This window comes from Anolis sagrei, chromosome 3 (genome assembly GCF_037176765.1).
Source record: "Anolis sagrei isolate rAnoSag1 chromosome 3, rAnoSag1.mat, whole genome shotgun sequence".
Taxonomy (NCBI): Eukaryota; Metazoa; Chordata; class Lepidosauria; order Squamata; family Dactyloidae; genus Anolis; species Anolis sagrei.
This window is the reverse complement of record NC_090023.1, coordinates 268,531,635-268,555,669: the sequence shown is the minus strand read 5'-3', so window position 1 is coordinate 268,555,669 and position 24,035 is coordinate 268,531,635. Positions and strand designations below refer to the sequence as shown.

General features: G+C 45.1%; 1 protein-coding gene across 1 annotated transcript; it reads left to right on the top strand.

Moving 5' to 3' along the window:
- Positions 1-1,418: 1,418 nt before the first annotated feature.
- Positions 1,419-23,722, top strand: LOC137096673 (palmitoyltransferase ZDHHC19-like). The gene is made up of 6 exons (XM_067466337.1): positions 1,419-1,522; positions 1,630-1,751; positions 9,441-9,577; positions 19,320-19,492; positions 21,588-21,693; positions 23,199-23,722. The coding sequence occupies exons 1-6, from the start codon at positions 1,419-1,421 to the stop codon at positions 23,337-23,339; spliced, it is 783 nt and encodes a 260-aa protein (XP_067322438.1). The 3' UTR covers positions 23,340-23,722.
- Positions 23,723-24,035: the final 313 nt, after the last annotated feature.

Genomic DNA, 24,035 nt, shown 5'->3' with positions numbered 1-24,035 from the left:
ACTCCAGGGCAGTGAGTTCCACTGCTGAACGGCTCTCACAGTCAGGAAGTTCTTCCTAATGTTCAGATGGAATCTCCTCTCTTGTAGTTTGAAGCCATTGTTCCGCGTCCTAGTCTCCAAGGAAGCAGAAAACAAGCTTGCTCCCTCCTCCTCCCTGTGGCTTCCTCTCACATATTTATCCATGGCTATCATATCTCCTCTCCGCCTTCTCTTCTTCAGGCTAAACATGAAGAGAAGGCTGAGAGGAGATATGATAGCCATGTATAAATATGTGAGAGGAAGAGAGACTTCAAGATGGGTTCAAAGCCAACCTTAAAAACTCTGGCATAGACACTGAGAACTGGGAAGCCCTGGCCCTTGACCGCTCCAGCTGTCCAATCTCCAGTATTTTGGGTAAGAGGTAATCAAAAGGGATGGTTTTGTCACAATGGGCATTACAGAATTGGACAAGTTTGAAATCTTCTGCAGGACAAAGCCCAGGCTAGAACTTCAAGCAAGGATCTCTCTTCATCTCAGACTATGCCTTGGAGTTAAGGAAATTGGCCACCCGTGTTTTGAATTGGGAGGAATCATAAAATCCAGGCCTTCAAGATTGGTTTGAGGGCAGGTTTGTTGGAATGGGTGTTACCACGGGATAACTGAGATATCTTGATGAGTTGTGGTTGTCCAGGTCAGTCAGGGAGAAATGGTTAAGGAAGAAGTGAAAAGTGTGATAAATATGTTTGGACTGAATGAAATTCTATGATTGGTGTATGACTGAGGCCTATGTAAGGCTGAAGACACCATCTTAAGAAGAATGGCATTATGGAAAACTGCAAAAGGAGGCGAAGAATTCATGATCTGCTAAACTGCTGGCATGACCAGAGACAATGATTAACTCTTTGTGGAAAACAACATGTTTATATAGTCAAAGACAATGATTATTTAAGTAATGGAAGCAAACACAATGCACCTTACTGAAGAAGAAAAACTAGCATCTGTCTGGCACTGATAGTCAGCATGTTGCGTATGGATGTGCGACACGCCTCCCGCCAGCAACCAGAAAAGACAAGCACACACTGAGATGGGAAGAAAATGGCCACAACTCATTTATTGATTACAGGAACTGAAAAGGGTTTGGAATTTGGAACAACAGTAAGGAATATACTATATAAGAGACCTTTGTACTATCCAAAAGTGTGGCAGACAGTGGAGTCCGGTCATCCACTGCTTTCCCCAAGAGAGATCCTGAGCCATGGCCTTGGCTGATCTGAAAGTAGTCTTGGTTGCCTCAGACCCATTGTTTGGCATCTTACATAACCACTAAGGTTACATAATAGAAACCTTCTCTGTTATGTAAACACATTGCCATGGCAATACCTGGACCATGGTTATATCAAAGCCTGACTTTTGTAATTGTGCCAGTTTTCCCTTAAGACATGGGGTCTGGTCTGGATAGACGCCATACGCCTACTTCTGCCATCCTTTCCTTGTGTTATTTTGTCTGCCTCTTCACCTGTGGCTGCCTCTTTTTGACACACGAGTAAGTATGGGCTGGGACCAAGCCTGTACAGGTTGAGTACCTCTTATCCATAATACTTGAGATTGGATGTGTTTTGGACTTTTCTTTTTGGATTTGTTCCCTTCCAGATGTAGCTGGCTAGCTCTCCATGTCTCCAGGACTATCCCCATCATCTTTGGCACACTTCTGGTGCTGACCATTGCTTTCTTCTTGCTCACCAGTTTCACAGGCACCACGATTTTCTACAATGGTAAGGCTGCTGCACCTGCCAAGTCAGCAGTATCAAAGCTGGGGGTCATCTGGTCCAAACTAGTGGGGTGCCACAAGGGGGTTCTGTCCTAGGTCCAGTGCTATTCAACATCTATATCAATGACTTGGTTGATGAAATAGAGAACTGGCTGTTCACATTTACAGATAGCCACAAATTGGGAGGGATAGAAGCCGCTGGGAGAGATCATTCGGAGTATCGGACTAAGATGTTATCTCTATGCAGATGATGTCCAAATCTGTCACTCCTTCTCACCTGTTACCAAGGAGGCTGTCCAGACCTTGAAATGGTGTTTGGCCGCTGTGTCGGACTGGATGAGAGCTAACAAATTGAAATTGAATTCAGACAAGACAGAGGTCCTACTGGTCAGTCTTAAGGCCGAACAGGGTATAGGGTTACAGCCTGTGTTAGACGGGGTTACACTCCCCCTGAAGACGCAGGTTCGCAGCTTGGGAGTGATCCTGGACTCATCGCTGAGCCTGGAACCCCAGGTCTCCGCGGTGGCCGGGAGAGCATTTGCGCAATTAAAACTTGTGCACTAGCTGCGCCCGTACCTTGGGAAGTCGGATCTGGCCACGGCGGTCCACGCTCTTGTTACATCCCGAATAAATTACTGCAATGCGCTCTACGTGGGGTTGCCTTTGAAGACTGTTCGGAAACTTCAATTAGTCCAACGGGCAGCAGCTAGATTACTCACTGGAGCGTCATACAGGGAGCATACCACCCCCCTGCTATGTCAGCTCCACTGGCTGCCGATCCAGTTCCAAGCACAATTCAAAGTGCTGGTTTTGACCTACAAAACCCTTTACGGCTCCTGCCCAGCGTACCTGTCCGAACATATCTCCTTCTACGTCCCATCTCGGAGTTTAAGATCTGCTGGGGAAGCCCTGCTCTCGGCCCCACCTTTATCACAAGCAAGACTGGTGGGGACGAGGGACAGGTCCTTCTCGGTGGTGGCCCCTCGCCTGTGGAATGCGCTCCCCGGGGAAATTAGGACATCAACATCCCCCCTCTCCTTCAGAAGGAAGCTAAAGACCTGGATGTGGGACCGGGTCTTCGGGTAAGCTGGCAGATGTACAAATACAACCAATTATGACCAGAGTAGGAAAGGACAATGACAATGCAAAATGGTTTACGGACTTGGATTTGGTGAACATTGACCACAAGATGTTTTTATTGATGCTAGTATACTGTTTGATTGTTTTAGTTAGTTATAACTGTGATATTATATGGTAAATTTGTGTATTGTATATTGTATTGTACTTTAGAATCATAGAATCAAAGAGTTGGAAGAGACCTAATGGGCCATCCAGTCCAACCCCCTGCCAAGAAGCAGGAATATTGCATTCAAATCACCCCTGACAGATGGCCATCCAGCCTCTGCTTAAAAGCTTCCAAAGAAGGATCCTCCACCACACTCCGGGGCAGAGAGTTCCACTGCTGAACGGCTCTCACAGTCAGGAAGTTCTTCCTCATGTTCAGATGGAATCTCCTCTCTTGTAGTTTGAAGAAATTGTTCCGCGTCCTAGTCTCCAAGGAAGCAGAAAACAAGCTTGCTCCCTCCTCCCTGTGGCTTCCTCTCACATATTTATACATGGCTATCATATCTCCTCTCAGCCTTCTCTTCTTCAGGCTAAACATGCCCAATTCCCTAAGCCGCTCCTCATAGGGCTTGTTCTCCAGACCCTTGATCATTTTAGTCGCCCTCCTCCGGACACATTCCAGCTTGTCAATATCTCTCTTGAATTGTGGTGCCCAGAATTGGACGCAATATTCCAGATGTGGTCTAACCAAAGCAGAATAGAGGGGTAGCATTACTTCCTTAGATCTAGACACTAGGCTCCTCTTGATGCAGGCCAAAATCCCATTGGCTTTTTTTGCCGCCACATCACATTGTTGGCTCATGTTTAACTTGTTGTCCACGAGGACTCCAAGATCTGTTTCACACGTACTGCTCTCGAGCCAGGCATTGTCCCCCATTCTGTATCTTTGCATTTCATTTTTTCTGCCAAAGTGGAGTATCTTGCATTTGTCCCTGTTGAACTTCATTTTGTTAGTTTTGGCCCTTCATCTCTCTAATCTGTCAAGATTGTTTTGAATCCTGCTCCTGTCCTCTGGAGTCTTGGCTCTCCCTCCCAATTTGGTCCCGTCTGCAAACTTGATGATCATGCCTTCTAGCCCTTCATCTAAGTCATTAATAAAGATGTTGAACAGGACCGGGCCCAGGACGGAACGCTGCGGCACTCCACTTGTCACTTCTTTCCAAGAACTTTGTAATTGTTAGGCATCGAATTGTGCCTTTTGTAAGACGCCCTGAGTCCCCCCTAGGGGGTTGAGAAGGGCGGGGTAGAAGCACCCCAAATCAATAATAAATAAATAAATAGATAGATATTACACCGGAGGACAAGATCAGGATCCAAAATGACCTCAACAATTTGGAGAGCTGGATCAAAACTAACAAAATGAATTTCAACCTTGAGACAGGTTTGAACTGAATTATATGAGTCTCCACTGACAAATAATTTGGGATAAGCAGATAACCTGGGACCAGATCCTGGCATATAGGGCAGTGTAGAAGGAGCCTTAGTATCTAGACTGAGGGAAGTCCTAGTCCCATTCTCTTCTGCTTTGGCCAGACCTCACCTGGAATAAGAACCTTGTGTCCAGTTCTGGGAAAAGTGATTCAAGAAAGGGACTGACAAAGATATAAGGTGTCCAGAGAAGGATCACCAAAATGATCAAAAGTCTGGTAGATATGAATCCTACCGAGGAGCAGCTGAAGAAGCTGTGGATGTTTAGCTTGGAGAAAAGAAGACTGAGAGAAGGGAGCATGAGAACCATGTTTCAATATTTTAAGGATCTCACATTGAGGAGAGGACAAACTTGATTTCTGCTGCTCCAGAGAGTAGGACACAATGCAGAAAAAGATTCAAACTACATAAAAAGCGATTCCACCTAAACTTTGAGAAGAACTTCCTGATGGAAAGAGGACTATTTGTCACTGGAATATGCTTCCACAAAGTCTGGTGGAGTCTCTTTCTCTGTAGGCTTTAAAGCAGAAGATGGATGGCTGTCTTCCTATCTGGCATAACAGGGCTGGGTTGGGTATCCAGCTCTTAAGATTTCAGTGTATCTACAGGTGAAGAGGACATCGTTCTGAATATTACTTACCTACTTACTTAGGCAATCCCTCGTTGTCCAAGTAGGATTGTCTTCCAAGATCGGTGTCCTGGTGGTGGGTCCAGGATGACTGTGGAGCCTACAAGCCACTCTAAACACCTTCGCAGAAGCATATGAGAAGATTGGCCTGTCATTGAACATCGCGAAAACCAAAGTGCTGTTCCAGCAGTCACCAGACAATCCCTCTCCAATGCCACAGATACAGCTTAATGGTGTAACATTAGAAAATGTTGACCATTTCTGCTCCCTTGGCAGCCACCTCTCCACAAAAGTCAACATTGACCATCTTGATCCGCATGTTCTCCCACAGTGAGGGCATTGCTTTCCAGGTGGAAAGTGGTTCCAGTTGGGGTTGGCTTGATGCGCCTTCCTCTTGGCACGTTTCTCTCTTTCACCCTCCATTTGTGCCTCTTCAAATTCTACAATACTGCTGGTCACAGCTGACCTCAACTGGAATGCTCAAGAGCCAGGGCTTCACAGTTCTCAGTATCTATGCCAGAGTTTTTAAGGTTGGCTTTGAGCCCATCTTTAAATCTCTTTTCTTGCCGACCAACATTTCATTTTACGTTCTTGAGTTCGGAGTAGAGCAACTGCTTTGGGAGACGGTGGTCGGGCAACTGGACAGCGTGGCCAGTCCACCAGAGTTGATGGTGGAGGACCATCACTTCAATGCTGGTGGTCTTTGAGTCTTCCAGCATGCTGACATTCGTCTGCCTGTCTTCCCAAGAGATTTGCAGGATTTTTTGGAGGCAATGCTGATGGAATCGTTCCAGGAGTTGCACGTGATGTCTGTAGATAGTCCACGTCTCGGAGGCGTATAGCAGGGTTGGGAGGACAATAGCTTTATAAACAAGCTCCTTGGTCTCCCTACAGATGTCCCGGTCCTCAAACACTCTCTGCTTCATTCGGAAAAATGCTGCACTCGCAGAGCTCAGGCGGTGTTGTATTTTGGTGTCGATGTTGACTTTGGTGGAGAGGTGGCTGCCAAGCTAGTGGAAATGGTCAACATTGCCTAATGTTACACCATTAAGATGTATTTCTGGGATTGGAGAGGGATTGGCTGGTGACTGCTGGAAGAACACTTTGGTTTCCTCCATGTTCAATGATGGGTCGAGCTTCTTGTATGCTTCTCTGAAGGTGTGGCTTGTAGGCCTTCTTCTGAATGCGCAGAGATGATGTTGTCATCAGCATATTGGAGTTCTATAACATGTTGTAACTTTGATGAATATATAGTGATTGCCATATAGCAATTCTGCCTCCTCGATGAAATGTTGCTCCAGTTCTTACATTTCTAGTATTGCAATTGACCATTTAGACCTGTTAACTAATCCAAGATAATATATTTGCTCTCTGGGATCCAGCATTAGCATAATACACAATATTCTTGAGGACCAGATTTTGGAATTTGGGCTGGACGAAAGGTATAGGGTCAGTGGAGTGGCCCCAGTCCTCTTTGCTATGAAACATTCCTCATTGGGCTGCCATGAAATCACCTTTATTTTTCAAAGGTGTGCTTGGTATATCGCATATCAGTATTGATGCATCTCCGTTTATCGGGATCTTAATACCAGCCACTTCACTTTGCTTAATGCGATGGCCAATGCCCTTCAAACATCTGCACATAAATGAGGAGGGGAAATCATGCACATTCTTTCTATCACTGTTTCATTATTCCCTTAACCCAGCCTTCAAAAGTTACCTGCATCCTCTCCTCAAAATAGAGCTTCTCCCCACTTTCTTCGCTTGCAGCAGATTGGGTAACTGGGTTTTCCAGCAAGGTAAACACACACAAAAACAAACACACTATCTTTACACTTTATAGAATCATAGAATCAAAGAGTTGGAAGAGACCTCATGGACCATCCGGTCCAACCCCATTCTGCCAAGAAGCAGAAATATTGCATTCAAATCACCCCTGACAGATGGCCATCCAGCCTCTGTTTAAAAGCTTCCAAAGAAGGAGCCTCCACCACACTCCGGGGCAGAGAGTTCCACTGCTGAACGGCTCTCACAGGAAGTTCTTCCTAATGTTCAGATGGAATTTCCTCTCTTGTAGTTTGAAGCCATTGTTCCATTGCGTCCTAGTCTCCAGGTGAAGGGAACCCCTTTTGTTAGGCACCCCAAGGCTGGTGACAGAAAGCAAGCAGTCTCTGTAGGTGAAGCAAAAATCTTTATTCAAGTGTGGCCACACAGGGAGAAACAGCCAAGACAGACCAGTGTCTTCAAAAAAAGCTGTCTCTGACATTTGGATCTTTCAGTCACCTTATATACATGTCTTTTCGCTGGGTCATAGGCACACACCTCTCTTATCGGATCAGCCATTCAAAAACATGTTTTTCTCATATTTTGCCACTTCAGTGTCTCTAACTGCTAACCTTCTTCAAACTACGTAAACACACACATTATTGTTACCCCACCCTGAGTACTCCCTAGGCGTACTTGGCAATAGAGCATCTTGTGTCTTCCAAATACATTATCTCCTCTTGGCTTTTGGTCTTCTGCAGGCCAGAGGAGAGGGAGAAACCCCTCTTTAGGTTTGCATTTCAGCATTTCAACATTTCTAAGTTCTGTTAACCCTTTCACAGGGAAGCAAAAAACAAGCTTGCTCCCTCCTCCCTGTGGCTTCCTCTCACCTATTTATACATGGCTATCATATCTCCTCTCAGCCTTCTCTTCTTCAGGCTAAACATGCCCAGCTCCTTAAGCCGCTCCTCATAGGGCTTGTTCTCCAGACCCTTGATCATTTGAGTCACCCTCCTCTGGACACATTCCAGCTTTTCAATATCTCTCTTGAATTGTGGTGCCCAGAATTGGACACAATATTCCAGGTGTGGTCTAACCAAAGAGGAATAGAGGGCTAGCATTACTTCCCTAGATATTTATTTATTTATCTATTTATTTCGATCTTTTATATACCAACCCTCTCACCTTCAAAGAGGGATTCGGACTGGTTCACAACATGTTTTAACATACAAAGAATATACAATAACAACACAATGCCACTTCATTACACGATTAAAATATCAGCACTATACACATTAAAACATGATCATCCCAGTTAAAAGAGCCAAATCGTCCGACACCATCACAATCCCATTCATCATCCTCCTTTCATGTGGGCAAAGAATTAAATCAGTTGTCAAATGCCGCGTTCCACAACCAGGTCTTTGTTAGTTTCCTGAACGTCATGAGGGAGGGGGCAGTTCTGATCTCTAATGGCAGGGAGTTCCAAAGTCGAGGGGCCACCATCGAGAAGGCTCTGTCCCTCGTCCCCACCAGCCGTGCTTGTGCAGGCGGTGGGACCGAGAGCAGGGCCCCTCCAGACGATCTTAGTGGTCTTGATGGTTTGTAGGGGAGAATACATTCGAGGTAACGTAATACGAGAGGTAAACAGGGCCGGAGTCGTTTAGGGCTTTATAGGTTAACACCAGCACTTTGAATTGTATTGTCGAAGGCTTTCATGGCTGGAATCACTAGGTTCTTGTGGGTTTTTTCGGGCTATAGAGCCATGTTCTAGAGGCATTTCTCCTGACGTTTCGCCTGCATCTATGGCAAGCATCATCAGAGGTTGTGAGGTCTGTTGGAAGTAGGAAAAATGGGTTTATATATCTGTGGAATGGCTGGGGTGGGGCAAGGAGCTCCTCCCTGCTGCAGTTAGGTGTGAATGTTTAGCTGATCACCTTCATTAGCATTTGAAGGCCTGCCTGAGCCTGGGAAAATCTGTTGCTGGGAGGTGTTAATCTGTGCCTGGTTTTTTTCCTCTCTGTTGTTTAGCTGTTATAATTTTAGAGTTTTTTAATACTGGTAGCCAGATTTTGTTTATTTTCATGGTTTCCTCCTTTCTGTTGAAATTGTCCACATGCTTGTGTATTTCAATGGCTTCTCTGTGTAGTCTGACATGGTGGTTGCTGGTGTGGTCCAGCATTTCTGTGTTCTCAAATAATATGCTGTGTCCAGGCTGGTTCATCAGGTGCTTTGAATTGTGCTCGGAAGCTAATCGGCAGCCAGTGGAGTTCGAGTAACAGTGGAGTGGTGTGATCCCTGTACCCGTTGATTGTTATTGTTGTCGTTGTCCAGATCTTCTGGCAGACTAACTGTATGTTTCAACGAAAAGTCTTGATGTCTTCCAACAGTACTTTATTGTTAACAGACAGAAGAAATCCATCCGTGCATGGCATTCTTTTGTCGGATGCAAATCCCTCCAGAACTATCCATATAAAGGCTGGTTTGCAAAGTTATTCCTGGGCTCATAAATCATATCCACAACTCTTTCCAACGAAAAGAGGTCCTATTTCCCACTCACATCAAACCCTGAGTCATAAACTTGTATAATTTCCACAATTTCCCATTTATGGTCCCAGCCACACAGGCCTTGTACATATACAACAATTTCATGTCTTCTGTTGACCTTCATAACATGACTTCAAAGGAATAATGACATGAATCCACTTCATTCTTTCCTCTCCTCTCCCAACCTCCTCACCCACTCAGCTTTTTCAGGAATTGACGAAGAGCTGATGACCCAAGCCATGACCAAGTACTATTCCAACCGGCCTTGGTGCCATGAATGCCAGCTGGACTGCCGACCCAATGCCTCCCAATGCCACCGGTGCAAGACCTGTGTGAAGGTAAGGCAACGCAATGGACACATGGAAGTGGCCCCAAAAGTTCACTTCTGGTTGCATTCAGACAGGTAAGTTGGGCCAGAACCGTTTAGGGCTTTATAAGCTAAAGCCAGCACTTGAATTGTGCCCGGTAGCAAACTGGCAGCCAGTGGAGCTGGCGCAACAGAGGAATTGTGTGCTCCCTGAGCGCCGCTCCCGTTAGTAACCTGGCTGCCGCCCGCTGGACCATTTGAAGCTTCCAAACAGTCTTCAAGGGCAATCCCATGTAGAACGCGTTGCAGTAGTCTATATGGGATGTAACCAGAGTGTGGACTACCGTGGCCAAGTCAGACTTCCCAGGGTACAGGTGCAGCTGGTGCAGAATATTTAACTGTGCAAATATTCCCCTGGTCACTGCCGAAACCTGGGGTTCCAGGCTCAGCAATGAATCCAAGATCACTCCCAAGCTGCAAACCTGCGTTTTCAGAGGGAGTGTAACCCCATCCAACACAATATTATTTTTGCTGGCTCATGAATACGATTAAGACAAGCTTAATCATATGCATGATTAAACTTGTCTGTAACTCTTAATGCATATGAGTTACAAGCTGGGCAGATGCGGGGAATGCCGTGGATGTAGTGTACCTGGATTTCAGGAAGGCCTTCTTCGACAAGGTCCCCCATGACCTTCTGGCAAGGAAACTAGTCCAATGTGGGCTAGGCAAAACTACGGTGAGGTGGATCTGTAATTGGTTAAATGGACGAACCCAGAGGGTGATTCTCCCCAAGGATTCCTCTTCATCCTGGAAAGAAGTGACGAGCGGAGTGCCATCAGCAGGGTTCCGTCCTGGGCCCGGTCCTGCTCAGGATCTTTATTAATGACTTATATGTAGGGTTAGAAGGCAGGATCATCAAGTTTGCAGGTGACACCAAATTGGGAGGGAGAGCCAAGACTCCAGAGGACAGGAGCAGGATTCAAAACAATCTTGACAGATTAGAGAGATGATGGGCCAAAACTAACAAAATGAAGTTCAATGGTGACAAATGCAAGATACTCCACTTTGGCAGAAAAAATGAAATGCAAAGATACAGAATGGGGGACAATGCCTGGCTCGAGAGCAGTACGTGTGAAAAAGATCTTGGAGTCCTCGTGGACAACAAGTTAAACATGAGCCAACAATGTGATGTGGCGGCAAAAAAGGCCAGTGGGATTTTGGCCTGCATTAATAGGAGCATAGTGTCTAGATCTAGGGAAATAATGCTACCCCTCTATTCTGCTTTGGTTAGACCACACCTGGAATATTGTGGCCAGTTCTGGGCACCACAGTTCAAGAGAGATATTAACAAGCTGGAATGTGTCCAGAGGAGGGTGACTCAAATGATCAAGGGTCTGGAGAACAAGTTCTATGAGGAGCGGCTTAAAGAGCTGGGCATGTTTAGCCTGAAGAAGAGAAGGCTGAGAGGAGACATGATAGCCATGTATAAATATGTGAGAGGAAGCCACAGGGAGGAGGAGGGAGCAAGCTTGTTTTCTGCTTCCTTGGAGACTAGGACACAATGGAACAATGGCTTCAAACTACAAGAGAGGAGATTCCATCTGAACATGAGGAAGAACTTCCTGACTGTGAGAGCCGTTCAGCAGTGGAACTCTCTGCCCTGGAGTGTGGTGGAGGCTCCTTCTTTGGAAGCTTTGAAACAGAGGCTGGATGGCCATCTGTCAGGGGTGATTTGAATGCAATATTCCTGCTTCTTGGCAGAATGGGGTTGGACTGGATGGCCCATGAGGTCTCTTCCTGCTCTTTGATTCTATTATTCTATGGTTCTAAGAACTTCCTGACTGTGAGAGCCGTTCAGCAGTGGAACTCTCTGCCCCGGAGTGTGGTGGAGGCTCCTTCTTTGGAAGCTTTTAAGCAGAGGCTGGATGGCCATCTGTCAGGGGTGATTTGAATGCAATATTCCTGCTTCTTGGTAGAGTGAGGTTGGACTGGATGGCCCATGAGGTCTCTTCCAACTCTTTGATTCTATGATTCTAAGACCAAACCCAAGACCGTTCCTCATTAGTTAATTTTAAAAATAACTCCTCAGCAATTTAAAAATCTAGAAAAAACATATATCTCAGCATTTGCCTTTTTGATGTTATCCTAGACAGACACATATATCTCCCCTTTGTCTGCTTTTAGACAGTTGCAATTTGCATGCTATCTCCATATGACCTTTGTGCATCTGACTTAAGATCATTGTTAATAGTTTCCTAGAAAGTGGTCATCCCTGTGGTTACTTTCCTCATTGTCTGTTTACACACCTCTCGGACTGTCCAAAGTTCACTCAAAACTGAACAGCTTTTTCCAGACCCCGTACTTTTCACTTTCAGGCACAGATCAAAGCGTACCTAAACAAAATCTAAATATTGATCCTGCCTCTACATTTTTCCTCATCTGAAACAGAAGAATATATATTATTCTTGTTTCATTTCATTTTGATAACCTTGTATACATTGTCCTCAGTGTTCATTATACTGCTACCCAAATACCTGGGAGTCACCCTGGACCATGCTCTGACCTACAAGAAGCACTACTTGAATACCAAGCAAAAAGTGGGCACTAGAAACAATATCATATGAAAGCTGACTGGCACAACCTGGGGATCACAACCAGACACAGTGAAGACATCTGCCCTTGCGCTATGCTACTCTGCTGCTGAGTACGCATGCCCAGTGTGGAACACATCTCACCACGCTAAAACAGTGGATGTGGCTCTTAATGAGACATGTTTGCGCCCTACACCACTGGAGAAATTACACTGTTTAGTCGGTATTGCACCACCTGACATCCGCTGGGAAGTAGCAGCCAATAGTGAAAGGACCAAGGCAGAGACACCTCCAGCTCATCCTCTGTTTGGGTATCAGCCAGCACGTCAACGACTTAAATCAAGAAATAGTTTTCTAAGATCTACAGAGACACTTGCTGGAACACCCCAGCAAGCGAGAGTCCAAAAGTGGCAGGCTCAAACCCAGAACCTCAACCAATGGCTGATACCAAATGAGAGACTCCCCCCTGGGCACACAGAGGACTGGGCGACTTGGAAGGCGCTGAACAGACTGCACTCTGGCACCCCGAGATGCAGAGCCAACTTTCAGAAATGGGGCCACAAAGTGGAATCCTCGACATGCGAGTGTGGAGAGGAGCAAACCACTGACCACCTGCTGCAATGCAACCTGAGCCCTGCTACATGCACAATGGAGGACCTCCTTATAGTAACACTAGAGGCACTCCAAGTGGCCAGATACTGGTCAAAGGACATTTAATCAACTACCAAGCTTGCAAACTTTGAGTTTTGTTTGTTTGTTTGTTAAAAATGCAATACAACTGTTTGGCTTGCTCCTGACACGATAAATATTATACCGCTCAAGCAAAAGATGTTTAGTTTCTGAAGAATTCATAGCTATATCTCTAGCAAGTTGCATTCCATTAAGCGGATAATCCAGCACAAGGTCATATTGATACAAGGCTTCTCTCATTTGAGCACTTTGATCAGCAAACAATCAAAGAGATGTAGATGTTTGGTTAGGGATGATCTCTAGTGCTGCATGTGATCCTATAATCCTATTGATATGATAAACGGGTTCGCTGGTTCCCGGAGTTTAGCAACATTTTCTTCTACTTTGCGACACAGATAAAATCATATCTAAATGAAATAGCATCTTAATATTGATCCTGCGTCTACATTGGGAGGTGTAGTTTGGTGAGGCAGCAACACGCTTTGGCAGAGGAGGCAAAAGACCTGGTAAAACTACAATTCCCAGGATTTCCTAGCACTGAGCCACAGCAGTTGAAGTGGGATCTCACTGCATTCATTCTACAATGTAGGCACTCTACTAGAAAGTCCCAGGAGCCGATTCACACTACTTAGATCCAGCACTACGATTGTGTTTCAACTGCATGCTGTTGTGCCAAACTGATCGTGTGATGATACGTTGGATAGAAATGCCTCAGCATTGAGTCTGTGTAAAATACAGTTCTGATGGACATGTGATAACACTCCTGTGGAATGACTAAGTGGGTAATGATGAAATACCTAAGGGGCCAGCATAATCAAGATTTTGGAAAAGATTGTTAAGGAAGCGGTCTGCAAACACTTAGAAACAAATGCAGTCATCGCTAATAGTCAACATGGATTTATCAAAAACAAGTCATGCCAGACTCATCTGATCTCTTTTTTCGATAGAGCTACAAGCTGGGTAGATGCGGGGAATGCCGTGGATGGAGCGTACCTGGATTTCAGGAAGGCCTTCTTTGACAAGGTCCCCCATGACCTTCTGGCAAGGAAACTAGTCCAATGTGGGCGAGGCAAAACTACGGTGAGGTGGATCTGTAATTGGTTAAGTGGACGAACGCAGAGAGTGCTCACTAATGCTTCCTCCTCATCTTGGAAAGAAGTGACGAGCGGAGTGCCATCAGCAGGGTTCCGTCCTGGGCCTGGTCCTGTTCAACATCTTTATTAATGACTTAGATGAAGGGCTAGAAGGCATGATCATCAAGTTTGCAGACGACACCAAATTGGGAGGGATAGCCAATAGTCCAGAGGACAGGAGCAGGATTCAAAGGGATCTTGACAGATTAGAGAGATGGGCCAAAACTAACAAAATGAAGTTCAACAGTGACAAATGCAAGATACTCCACTTTGGCAGAAAAAATGAAATGCAAAGATACAGAATGGGGGACAATGCCTGGCTCGAGAGCAGTACGTGTGAAAAAGATCTTGGAGTCCTCGTGGACAACAAGTTAAAAATGAGCCAACAATGTGATGTGGCGGCAAAAAAAGCCAATGGGATTTTGGCCTGCATCAAGAGGAGCATAGTGTCTAGATCTAAGGAAGTAATGCTACCCCTCTATTCTGCTTTGGTTAGACCACATCTGGAATATTGTGTCCAATTCTGGGCACCACAATTCAAGAGAGATATTGACAAGCTGGAATGTGTCCAGAGGAGGGCGACTCAAATGATCAAGGGTCTGGAGAACAAGCCCTATGAGGAGCGGCTTGGGGAACTGGGCATGTTTAGCCTGAAGAAGAGAAGGCTGAGAGGAGATATGATAGCCATGTATAAATATGTGAGAGGAAGCCACAGGGAGGAGGGAGCAAGCTTGTTTTCTGCTTCCTTGGAGACTAGGACGCGGAACAATGGCTTCAAACTACAAGAGAGGAGATTCCATCTGAACATTAGGAAGAACTTCCTGACTGTGAGAGCCGTTCAGCAGTGGAACTCTCTGCCCCGGAGTGTGGTGGAGGCTCCTTCTTTGGAAGCTTTTAAGCAGAGGCTGGATGGCCATCTGTCAGGGGTGATTTGAATGCAATATTCCTGCTTCTTGGCAGAATGGGGTTGGACTGGATGGCCCATGAGGTCTCTTCCAACTCTTTGATTCTATGATTCTATGATTCTTATCTATTTGGTTGTTTGTGTGTTTTTGTGTCAGGAGTGACTTGAGAAACTGCAAGTTGCTTCTAGTCTGAGAGAATTTGCCCAGGAGACACCATGAAAGTTTGATGTTTTTTACCATCCTTGTTGGAGGCTTCTCGCATGAGGAGCTAGAGCCGACAGAGGGAGCTCAGTCCACTCTCCCAGGATTCAAACTACTGATTTGTCGGTCAGCAGTCTTGCCGGCACAAGGGTTTAACCCATTGCACTACCAAGGGCTTCATGTGCCATTTATGACACGGGGTTGCATCATACATTTGTCCCTTAGTGATGGCAAGTCAGCAGGTGGATATAAAAGAAGAGAGAAAATGCTCAATCTCTCTCTTGCCTCCATTTCTTTGCATGTGTCTCTCTTGCTGTGTGAAACTCATCATGAGTATATCTCTGTATCTGCCGGTTGTTCGATTGTACATCAGGGAATCTGATTTGTGTACTGTAAATAGCGCAATGTGCCAAGATTAAAACCTCCTGATATTTTGGATGGAAACCAAATCTGTGAATTTATTGAACAGTGTGCTAAGAAGGTCAGACGTTGCAGTTACTTCCTTAGGCGATCCCTCGTTGTCCGAGTAAGATTGTCCTCCAAGGTTGCTGTCCTGGCAGTGGGTCCGTAGGTGACTGTGGAGCCCTATTCTTGACCCACATATTCTCCTGCAGTGAGGGAATCAGTTTCCAGGTGGAAGGCAGTCTTGGCCGGGGTTGTCTTGATGCACCTTCCTCTTGGTACATTCCTCTCTTTCACCCTCCATTCGTGCCTCTTCAAATTCTACAGCACTGCTGGTCACAGCTGACCTCCAGCTGGAGTGCTCAAGGGCCAGGGCTTCCCAGTTCTCATTGTCTATGCCAGAGTTTTTGAGGTTGGCTTTGAACCCATCTTTAAATTTCTTTTCCTGCCCCCTACCATTCCATTTTCCATTCTTGAGTTCGGAGTAGAGCTTTGGGAGACGGTGATCGGACATTCGGACAACGTGGCCGGTCCAGCGGAGTTGATGGCAGAGGAGCATGGCTTCAATGCTGGTGGTCTTTGCTTCTTCTACCAGCACACTGACATTTGTCCGCCTGTCTTCCCAAGAGATTTGCAGGATTTTTCAGAGGCAGCACTGATGGAATCATTCCAAGAGTTGCACATGATTTCTGTAGACAGTCCACGTTTCGCAGGCATAGAGCAGGGTTGGGAGGACAACAAGCACCTTGGTCTCCCTATGGATGTCCCGGTCCTCAAACACTCTCTGCTTCGTTCAGAAAAATGCTACACTCACAGAGCTCAAGCAGTGTCGTATTTCAGTGTCAATGTTGACTTTTGTGGAGAGGTGGCTGCCAAGGTAGAGGAAATGGTCAACATTTTCTAATGTTACACCATTAAGCTGTATTTCTGGCATTGGAGAGGGATTGGCCGGTCACTGCTGGAAGAGTACTTTGGTTTTCTTGATGTTTAGTGACAGGCCGAGCTTTTTGTATGCTTCTCTGAAGGTGTTTAGAGTGGCTTGTAAGTCTTCTTCTGAATGTGCACAGACGATGTTATCATCAGCATATTGGAGTTCTATAACAAGCTGGAATGTGTCCAGAGGAGGGCGACTAAAATTATCAAGGGTCTGGAGAACAAGCCCTATGAGGAGCAGCTTAGGGAACTGGGCATGTTTAGCCTGAAGAAGAGAAGGCTGAGAGGAGATATGATAGCCATGTATAAATATGTGAGAGGAAGCCACAGGGAGGAGGGAGCAAGCTTGTTTTCTGCTTCCTTGGAGACTAGGACACAATGGAACAATGGCTTCAAACTACAAGAAAGGAGATTCCATCTGAACATGAGGAAGAACTTCCTGACTGTGAGAGCCGTTCAGCAGTGGAACTCTCTGCCCCGGAGTGTGGTGGAGGCTCCTTCTTTGGAAACTTTTAAGCAGAGGTTGGATGGCCATTTGTCAGGGGTGATTTGAATGCAATATTCCTGCTTCTTGGCAGGGGGTTGGACTGGATGGCCCATGAGGTCTCTTCCAACTCTTTGATTCTATGATTCTATGATTCTAACAGATGTTGTGACGTCGGTTTTGGCTTTCAGTTTGTTGAGGTTAAATAGCTTGCCATCTGTCCGATGGATGATTTCCACTCCGGTGGGAAGCTTCCCATCAGTAATACTCTGTTGATAAGACCGATTAACTGAATAAGACGGCTAGTTGCTGTGAACGAACTCTTCTATGTTTTCCTTGTCTCTGGGATTTGCGCCAACTGCGACCTTACCTCGTAAAGGCTGATCTGGCCGGGGTGGTCCATGCCTTAGTCACCTCTAGATTGGACTACTGTAATGCGCTCTACGTGGGGCTGCCCTTGAAAACGGCTCAGAAATTTCAGCTAGTCCAGCGGGCGGCAGCCATGGTGTTAACTGGTGCTCCTTACAGAGAGAGGTCAACCCTCCTGTTCAAGGAGCTCCATTGGCTGCTGTTCATTTTCCGGTCCCAATTCAAGGTGCAGGTGCTCACCTACAAAGCCCTAAAAGGTTTGGGTCCTACCTACCTGTGCGACCGCATCTTCGTTTATGAACCCGCACGCTCCCTCCGATCATCTGGAGAAGTCCTGCTCGCGATCCCACCTGCGTCGCAGGCGCATTTGGTGGGGACGAGGGACAGGGCCTTCTCTGTGGTGGCCCCCCGACTCTGGAACTCTCTCCCCAAGGACATCAAACAAGCCCCAACATTGGCAGTTTTCAGGAAGAGCCTGAAGACCTGGCTGTTCCAGTGTGCCTTTCCAGAATAGGAAACTGCTGGCATTAAGTCCCAAATGCACTTTGATAGAGATTCAGGATTATCTGCACATTGCACCTACCTCCAAATACCTCTACATATTACCTGTTGAAAAGAAGCAGGGGTGCTGAGGGATGATTTATTGTTGCCACCAATCTGAAAGGAACCAGTATTCAGGAGATTTTTCCCCAGTTCCCAATTTTAAAAAGAACTAGCCGATTTGCAATGGAGGTTGCCGATTAGGAATCAAATTTACCATCAAGTTAGAAGGGAGGCTGTTCAATTGCACCTCCTCCTTTGTTAAGAAAGTAATAACTTAGTAGTAATTACACTGTATATACTGTAGCGTGACTGGAGAGAAGAATGTAGATTTATTTGATTACTTTTCCCTGCGTTTCTGCCACCACGTGAGGTAAGTTGTAATATTGTGGGAAATTGCACTTTGTACACAGAATAGATGGAGCTGAGGCAATCTTCAAATAAAAGTTAACAATTTTATTAAGTACACAGCGTGTGGTTGCATGACGTAACTTTTCCTTGTTGCACTTGGAATAATACTTGTAACTTTAACAGTTCATTCTTTCAAGTAACACAGTGCCTTTCTGACATAGAGCACTTGTTTCAGACAAAGTTTCCATACAGGGATGTTTCCCTTAGTTGATCCTCCCTAGATCAAATACTAAGTAAACTATTTTTTAGCCTCTCCTAAGACTAAAAGAATACTATGTTTCACCATTCAGCTGCACTAGCCTGAAAAACTTCCAATAGCCAAACCCAGCTTTTCAAAGCCTCAAAGCTTTGCTTCACAAGTCACTCTGCCACCTTTCCTTTCCTTCTCTCCCAACTCCTAATTCCTCACTCCTCTGAATCTAACTCTGACTGCTCACTCCTCTAAACCTAAACCCTAACTGATTTTTAACTGTCGTTTTTTCAAACTCTCCCCTCTAAGCTCCTCCCACTTCCCTCTCTCCTGCATCGGTCTCCATGGCAACGCACATGGAGGACTCCTCTGACTAAGGCCGCTCCAGCATTACTGCGGCCAATCTAAACACAAATACAGTTAAAATCATACAATTTATAATCAACTCCTGTACACCTGTCAAGTTCAACACATTTAAATTTTGTCTATTACATTTGGTCCGGCCTTTAGGTTTTAATTGCGTTCACGGTGTCATCATTTTACTGTTTTATTGTTTTGCTTGATGTTTATTATTTGCTTATGTGTTTTATTGTGTATTGTATGTTGTTGTTGTCAGCAACCTTAGCCTTTGTAAGCCGCATCGAGTCCTTCGGGAGATTTTGCGGGTATAAATAATGGTAATAATAATAATAATAATAATAATAATAATAATAATAATTTGTTTTGTCCAATGTGTAGTGTTTCCAGGGGGGTGTGATTGGAAAACTATACATCACACATCTATCACACGACAAGATAGAGTTTGGGAGCCGGGATGGTTCCTTCACAACGCAGAGTAAAACTAAGACCAGCTTCACTGTTGACCCCATTATGGAAGACGGAAGCCAATGTTGTGTTTCCACTCTCTGTCTCTCTTTGCAGGGATTTGTCCACCGCTGGATGTGCATAAACAACTATGTCGGCTCCAAAAACTACTGCTTCTATGTGCTCTTGCTGCTTTCCCAGAGCTGCTATGAACTGGCCATCCTGGTCTGCTGCCACATCTATGCTGCCTTCAACACCCAGCAGGATTTCAGCAGCGATAAAAAATGCATGTATCCTTCACCCAAAGTGTTTGCACACGTCTGTGCAAAACTTGCAAGGCGTACTCCCACTCCTTTTCGCTGCTGTCTCCTTGCCTCTCCTTGTTCCTGAGTTATAAATGTTGGTTGTATCATAAAAACATGGAGAAAGTTTATTAAACTGCAAACCATTTATTATGGAGACATTTTATCTCAGACATGGGCCAACTTGGGCCCTCCAGGTGTTTTGGACTTCAACTCCCACAATTCCTAACAGCCTACCGGCTGTTAGGAATTGTGGGAGTTGAAGTCCAAAACACCTGGAGAGCCCAAGTTGGCCCATGCCTGTTCTATCAACTCTAGAACCCCAAGGTCTAGGTCATATTCTAATAACAGAAGACATTTTGAAATGGCAGGGAGGAGTTTTGAGGAAAAGAGACAAAAGAGAGCTCCTGGGGTCTGCAAAAGAACGGTTTATTCTCGGTTGGTGCCAACCAGATATAGACCCTGCTGGTATTCCAGAAAACAGGGTGATGAACCATGGAATCGCCTTGGTTTATATACTCTTTAAAATAATATGCATACATGGAGCCCCCAGTGGCGCAGTGGGTTAAACCCCTGTGCCGGCAGAACTGAAGACTGACAGGTCGCAGGTTCGAATCCGGGGAGAGGCGGATGAGCTCCCTCTACCAGCTCCAGCTCCTCATGCAAGGACATGAGAGAATCCTCCCACAAGGATGATAAAAATATCAAATAATCCGGGCATCCCCTGGGCAACATCCTTGCAGACGGCCAATTCTCTCACACCAGAAGCGACTTGCAGTTTCTCAAGTCTCTCCTGACATGACAAAAAAAATTGCATACATCATACAAGCATCACAATGTGTGTCACAAAATTCCACTTTTACATTGTCTTCAATAGCATATTTTTAACTTCAAGACCTTTAACCTTCCATTAAGCACCTTTATCTAAAGAGTTGCTATGAGAGGACCATCCTGTACCCCATAGCGCCAGAGTGTCTACCACTGGCTACTGATAGCAAGAGCTTCCATCCATCTTGAGATAAGTCCTCCCTGGTACCAAGAAGCTTCTAGATGACAAGGCTTCATCATTAATCTTATGACAAGCCCTACTTGGTACGAAAGGGTCTCTTGATATTTGCCAGATGCCTTAGACATTCCTTTCCTAGACCCTGGCCTTTTGTGGCATCTAATTTGTAGCTTTTAATAAGAGCATATTTTCCCAAGTGAATGTTCATGCATACATATCCCTTTGTGATTTCACATATATTTTCTAATTCCTATTTCTAATATAGTTACATCCAATATATATTTTCCAATATGTGTATTATGTATTTTCATCATGCCTTCAATCATGCCTTCATCATGCCTCAATTTCAAGAATTGTCTCTTGTGCCTGCATTATGCGCATCACTCATTAATAAAGAGCGCAATTCATCGGTGCAGAATCAGTGGCTACAGAGAACCAACCAGAGTCTCCAAAATACCAATTTGTGAGAGCAAAGCCATAAAAGCATAGCTATAAATCCTGAGCCTCCAGTGACTTGTCAATGACATTGGCAGCACAGCAAGGCAGGAATAGATCAATCACAGCCACTATAGGCTATAAACTACTTTATTTTACAGCTATCTACATTAGAAGCTACTTAACACTTAGCACATCATAAACTTGCTTCTTTGCCATCTGATTGTAACATTGCGAACTCACTAACTGTTATCAGTACTAGTCCACACCTCTTGCATTCCAGAGTGACGTATGACATATGACGCATGATGCTGTGTCCATTTGTTCTATACACTTGGTTTATGACCTCTCTAGGAATGCCGTTCCCTCCATGGTTCAGTCAACTCTTTCCACACAGGAATACATTACACTCGGCACATAGCTACTGCATTTTAAACATACATACATACTTTGAAATCGACCTTATACATTGCAAACAGCTTCAACATACCTTCCTAGATAAGGCCTTTCTGACTCACTTTTCTGCTCAAACCCAGGGCGAGTCAACCCAGATGTTGTTGGTTCTCTCTCTCATTCTCTCTCTCTGTCTCTCTCTCTCATATCTTCTCTGTTCCATCCCTTGACTGGTTTTCCTCCTCCCAGGCCTGTGGTGACCATCGGTGCTGCCTTTAGCTTGCTGTGCTTGCTAATCCTCCTCAGCATCCAGATTTTCATCTTCTCAGATATTTGCCGCAAAGCCAAGTCCAAGGTACAAAGGTCCAGTGAGCAGAGCTTGGGGAAATTCAGGGGTTTTTTTGGGGGGGGGGGGACTACATTCCTGGGAATATATATGAGTATATATGTGGTGTTGCGCATGCGTTGTAATGTATTTTTTGTTTATTGGCTTTTTAAGGTGTTTAGAGTGGCTTGTAGGTGGTCTTCTGAATGTGCACAGACTATGTTATCATCAGTATATTGGAGTTCTATAACTGCTGTGTTTTCCAGTGTTTTTATGAGTGATGGTCACTCGTTGGCCTGATCAGTGTATTGTCTTCAAATTTGGTGTCAATTCGTCCAGTGGTTTCAAGTTATGTTAATCCCACAAACGAACATTACATATTAATTTATATAGATGTAAGGAGCAACTTACATCTATATAAGTAAGGAGCTGGGGGTGGTGACGGCCAACCGGGAGCTCAGGCGTGGGCTGGTCCATGAGGTCATGAAGAGTCGGAGACGACTGAACGAATGACCAACAACAAGGAGCAACTGTGTTGACTTTGGCCCCTTCCACCCAGCTGAATAAAATCCCTCATAATCTGCTTTGAACTGGAATATATGGCAGTGTGGACTCAGATAACCCAGTTCAAAGCAGATATTGTGGGATTTTCTGCCTTGATATTTCTGGGTTATATGGCTGTGTGGAAGGGCCCTACCTTACTTAAAAGAGCTGTTGTCTCTGGTAATGTAAACATGTTGTTTTCCACCAAGAGTTCATCATTTGTCTCTGGTCATCAACAGTTCAGCAACTTTTAATTACAGTTCATGAATTCTTCACCTTCTTCTTGTAGTTTTCCAGGCTTTTATCTTAGGATGGCATCTCTAGACCATATACCGTCTAAGCTGTCAGTCTCCCCTAATCTAGAAGGGTTCGGTGGGTATTGGCCTTGAGTTTTGGAGTTGGAGTTCATCTACATCCAGAGAGCACTGTGGACTCAAACAATGATGAATCTGGACCAAAATTGGCACGAATACACAATATGCCCAAATGTGGATACTGGTGGAGTTTGGGGAAAATAGACCTTGACATTTGAGAGTTGTAATTGCTGGGATTTATAGTTTACTTACAATCAAAGAGCATTCTGAACCCCACCGATGATAGAATTGAGCCAAACTTCCCAGACAGAACCCTCATGAACAACAGAAAATACTGTGTTTTCTGATGGTCTTTGACAACTCCTCTGACACCCCCTCACAAACCCCCCCAGAGGGCCCGACCTCCACTTTGAGAAACGCTGCCCTAGATAGTCTTCTTTTGAATTGTTACCATCTAGAAGCTGGTATAGGGTGATAAAAACAAGAAAAAATAGGCTGGGATAAAGCTATTCTATATCCTTCTTGAATTGGAGGGTGGACCTGTGCAAAGGGTGGTTGTTATGAATTGTGGGAGTTGAAGTCCAAAACACCTGGAGGGCCGAAGTTTGCCCATGCCTGTCCTAAAGTTCACCCATATATTCACTATGTGTCCTTACTCTGCTCTTTGTTCCCAACCAGCTGCAGACGTGTTGCTCTTCAGAATGCCTTGACCGTGATGAAGACTCTTCCTTCTCCTCCTCCTTGAAATGCCAGGTGCATGAGACTCAAAGGTGCCCTCCTTCTCCTGTGGCCAGGACCCTCTCCGCTTCCTATGTCTGAAAAGTATCTCGGAGACTCTCTTTCCATCACGCCAACAGCTGCACTACTTTTGTATTGGGGAAAGAGGGTCGAAATAGAACCCCCTGCAAATTTGCTGCCTCTCATTTGGATTCTGTTTTTTTCTTCTCTTTTGCCCCACATTTTCAAATCAAAGCTTTCACAGAACACAAGGAAAACAATGATATCAGGCTGTCCCTGAGTTACAAACATCCGGCTTACAAACAACTCACAATTAGATAGATAATGCACTATTAGACAGGAATGCATTGACTGTAACCCTATTGTGTAAAACTGTTTGGAAAATACTCTTCTAATGGACATGTGGTCACTCACAGAACACAAGGAAAACAATGATATCAGGCTGTCCCTGAGTTACAAACATCCGGCTTGTTCCGTCTTCCAGGAGCATAGTTTGCATTACTTTTTAGTTGCATGGGATAGCATACTTTTGCATTTCCCCAGGGTTGCTACAATCTTAGCTGCACTCTGAAAGTTAACATTATCAGAGGCTGGAAAGGCAGTCTGCAGGCCTCCTTTGCAGCTATTGGTTCAGAAAGGTATCTCTTTGGATCTAGGGACCGCCTTTTCTCCCAGGAAGAGATCTCCATTTTGGAATCTCCCCTGCCTTCTTCAGTTGAGAAAGAAAGCTTCAGATGTGCTGTGGCCAGGTAGGTACTCCGAGAAAACCATTACAAG

Excerpts from the sequence above, each read along its gene's own strand:
- LOC137096673 (XM_067466337.1), top strand. The coding sequence starts at position 1,419 with ATGGGGTCTGGTCTGGATAGACGCCATACGCCTACTTCTGCCATCCTT. Across the intron at positions 9,578-19,319 it reads GGTGCAAGACCTGTGTGAAG|GGATTTGTCCACCGCTGGAT; the intron begins GTAAGGCAACGC and ends CTCTCTTTGCAG. Across the intron at positions 19,493-21,587 it reads AGCAGCGATAAAAAATGCAT|GCCTGTGGTGACCATCGGTG; the intron begins GTATCCTTCACC and ends TCCTCCTCCCAG.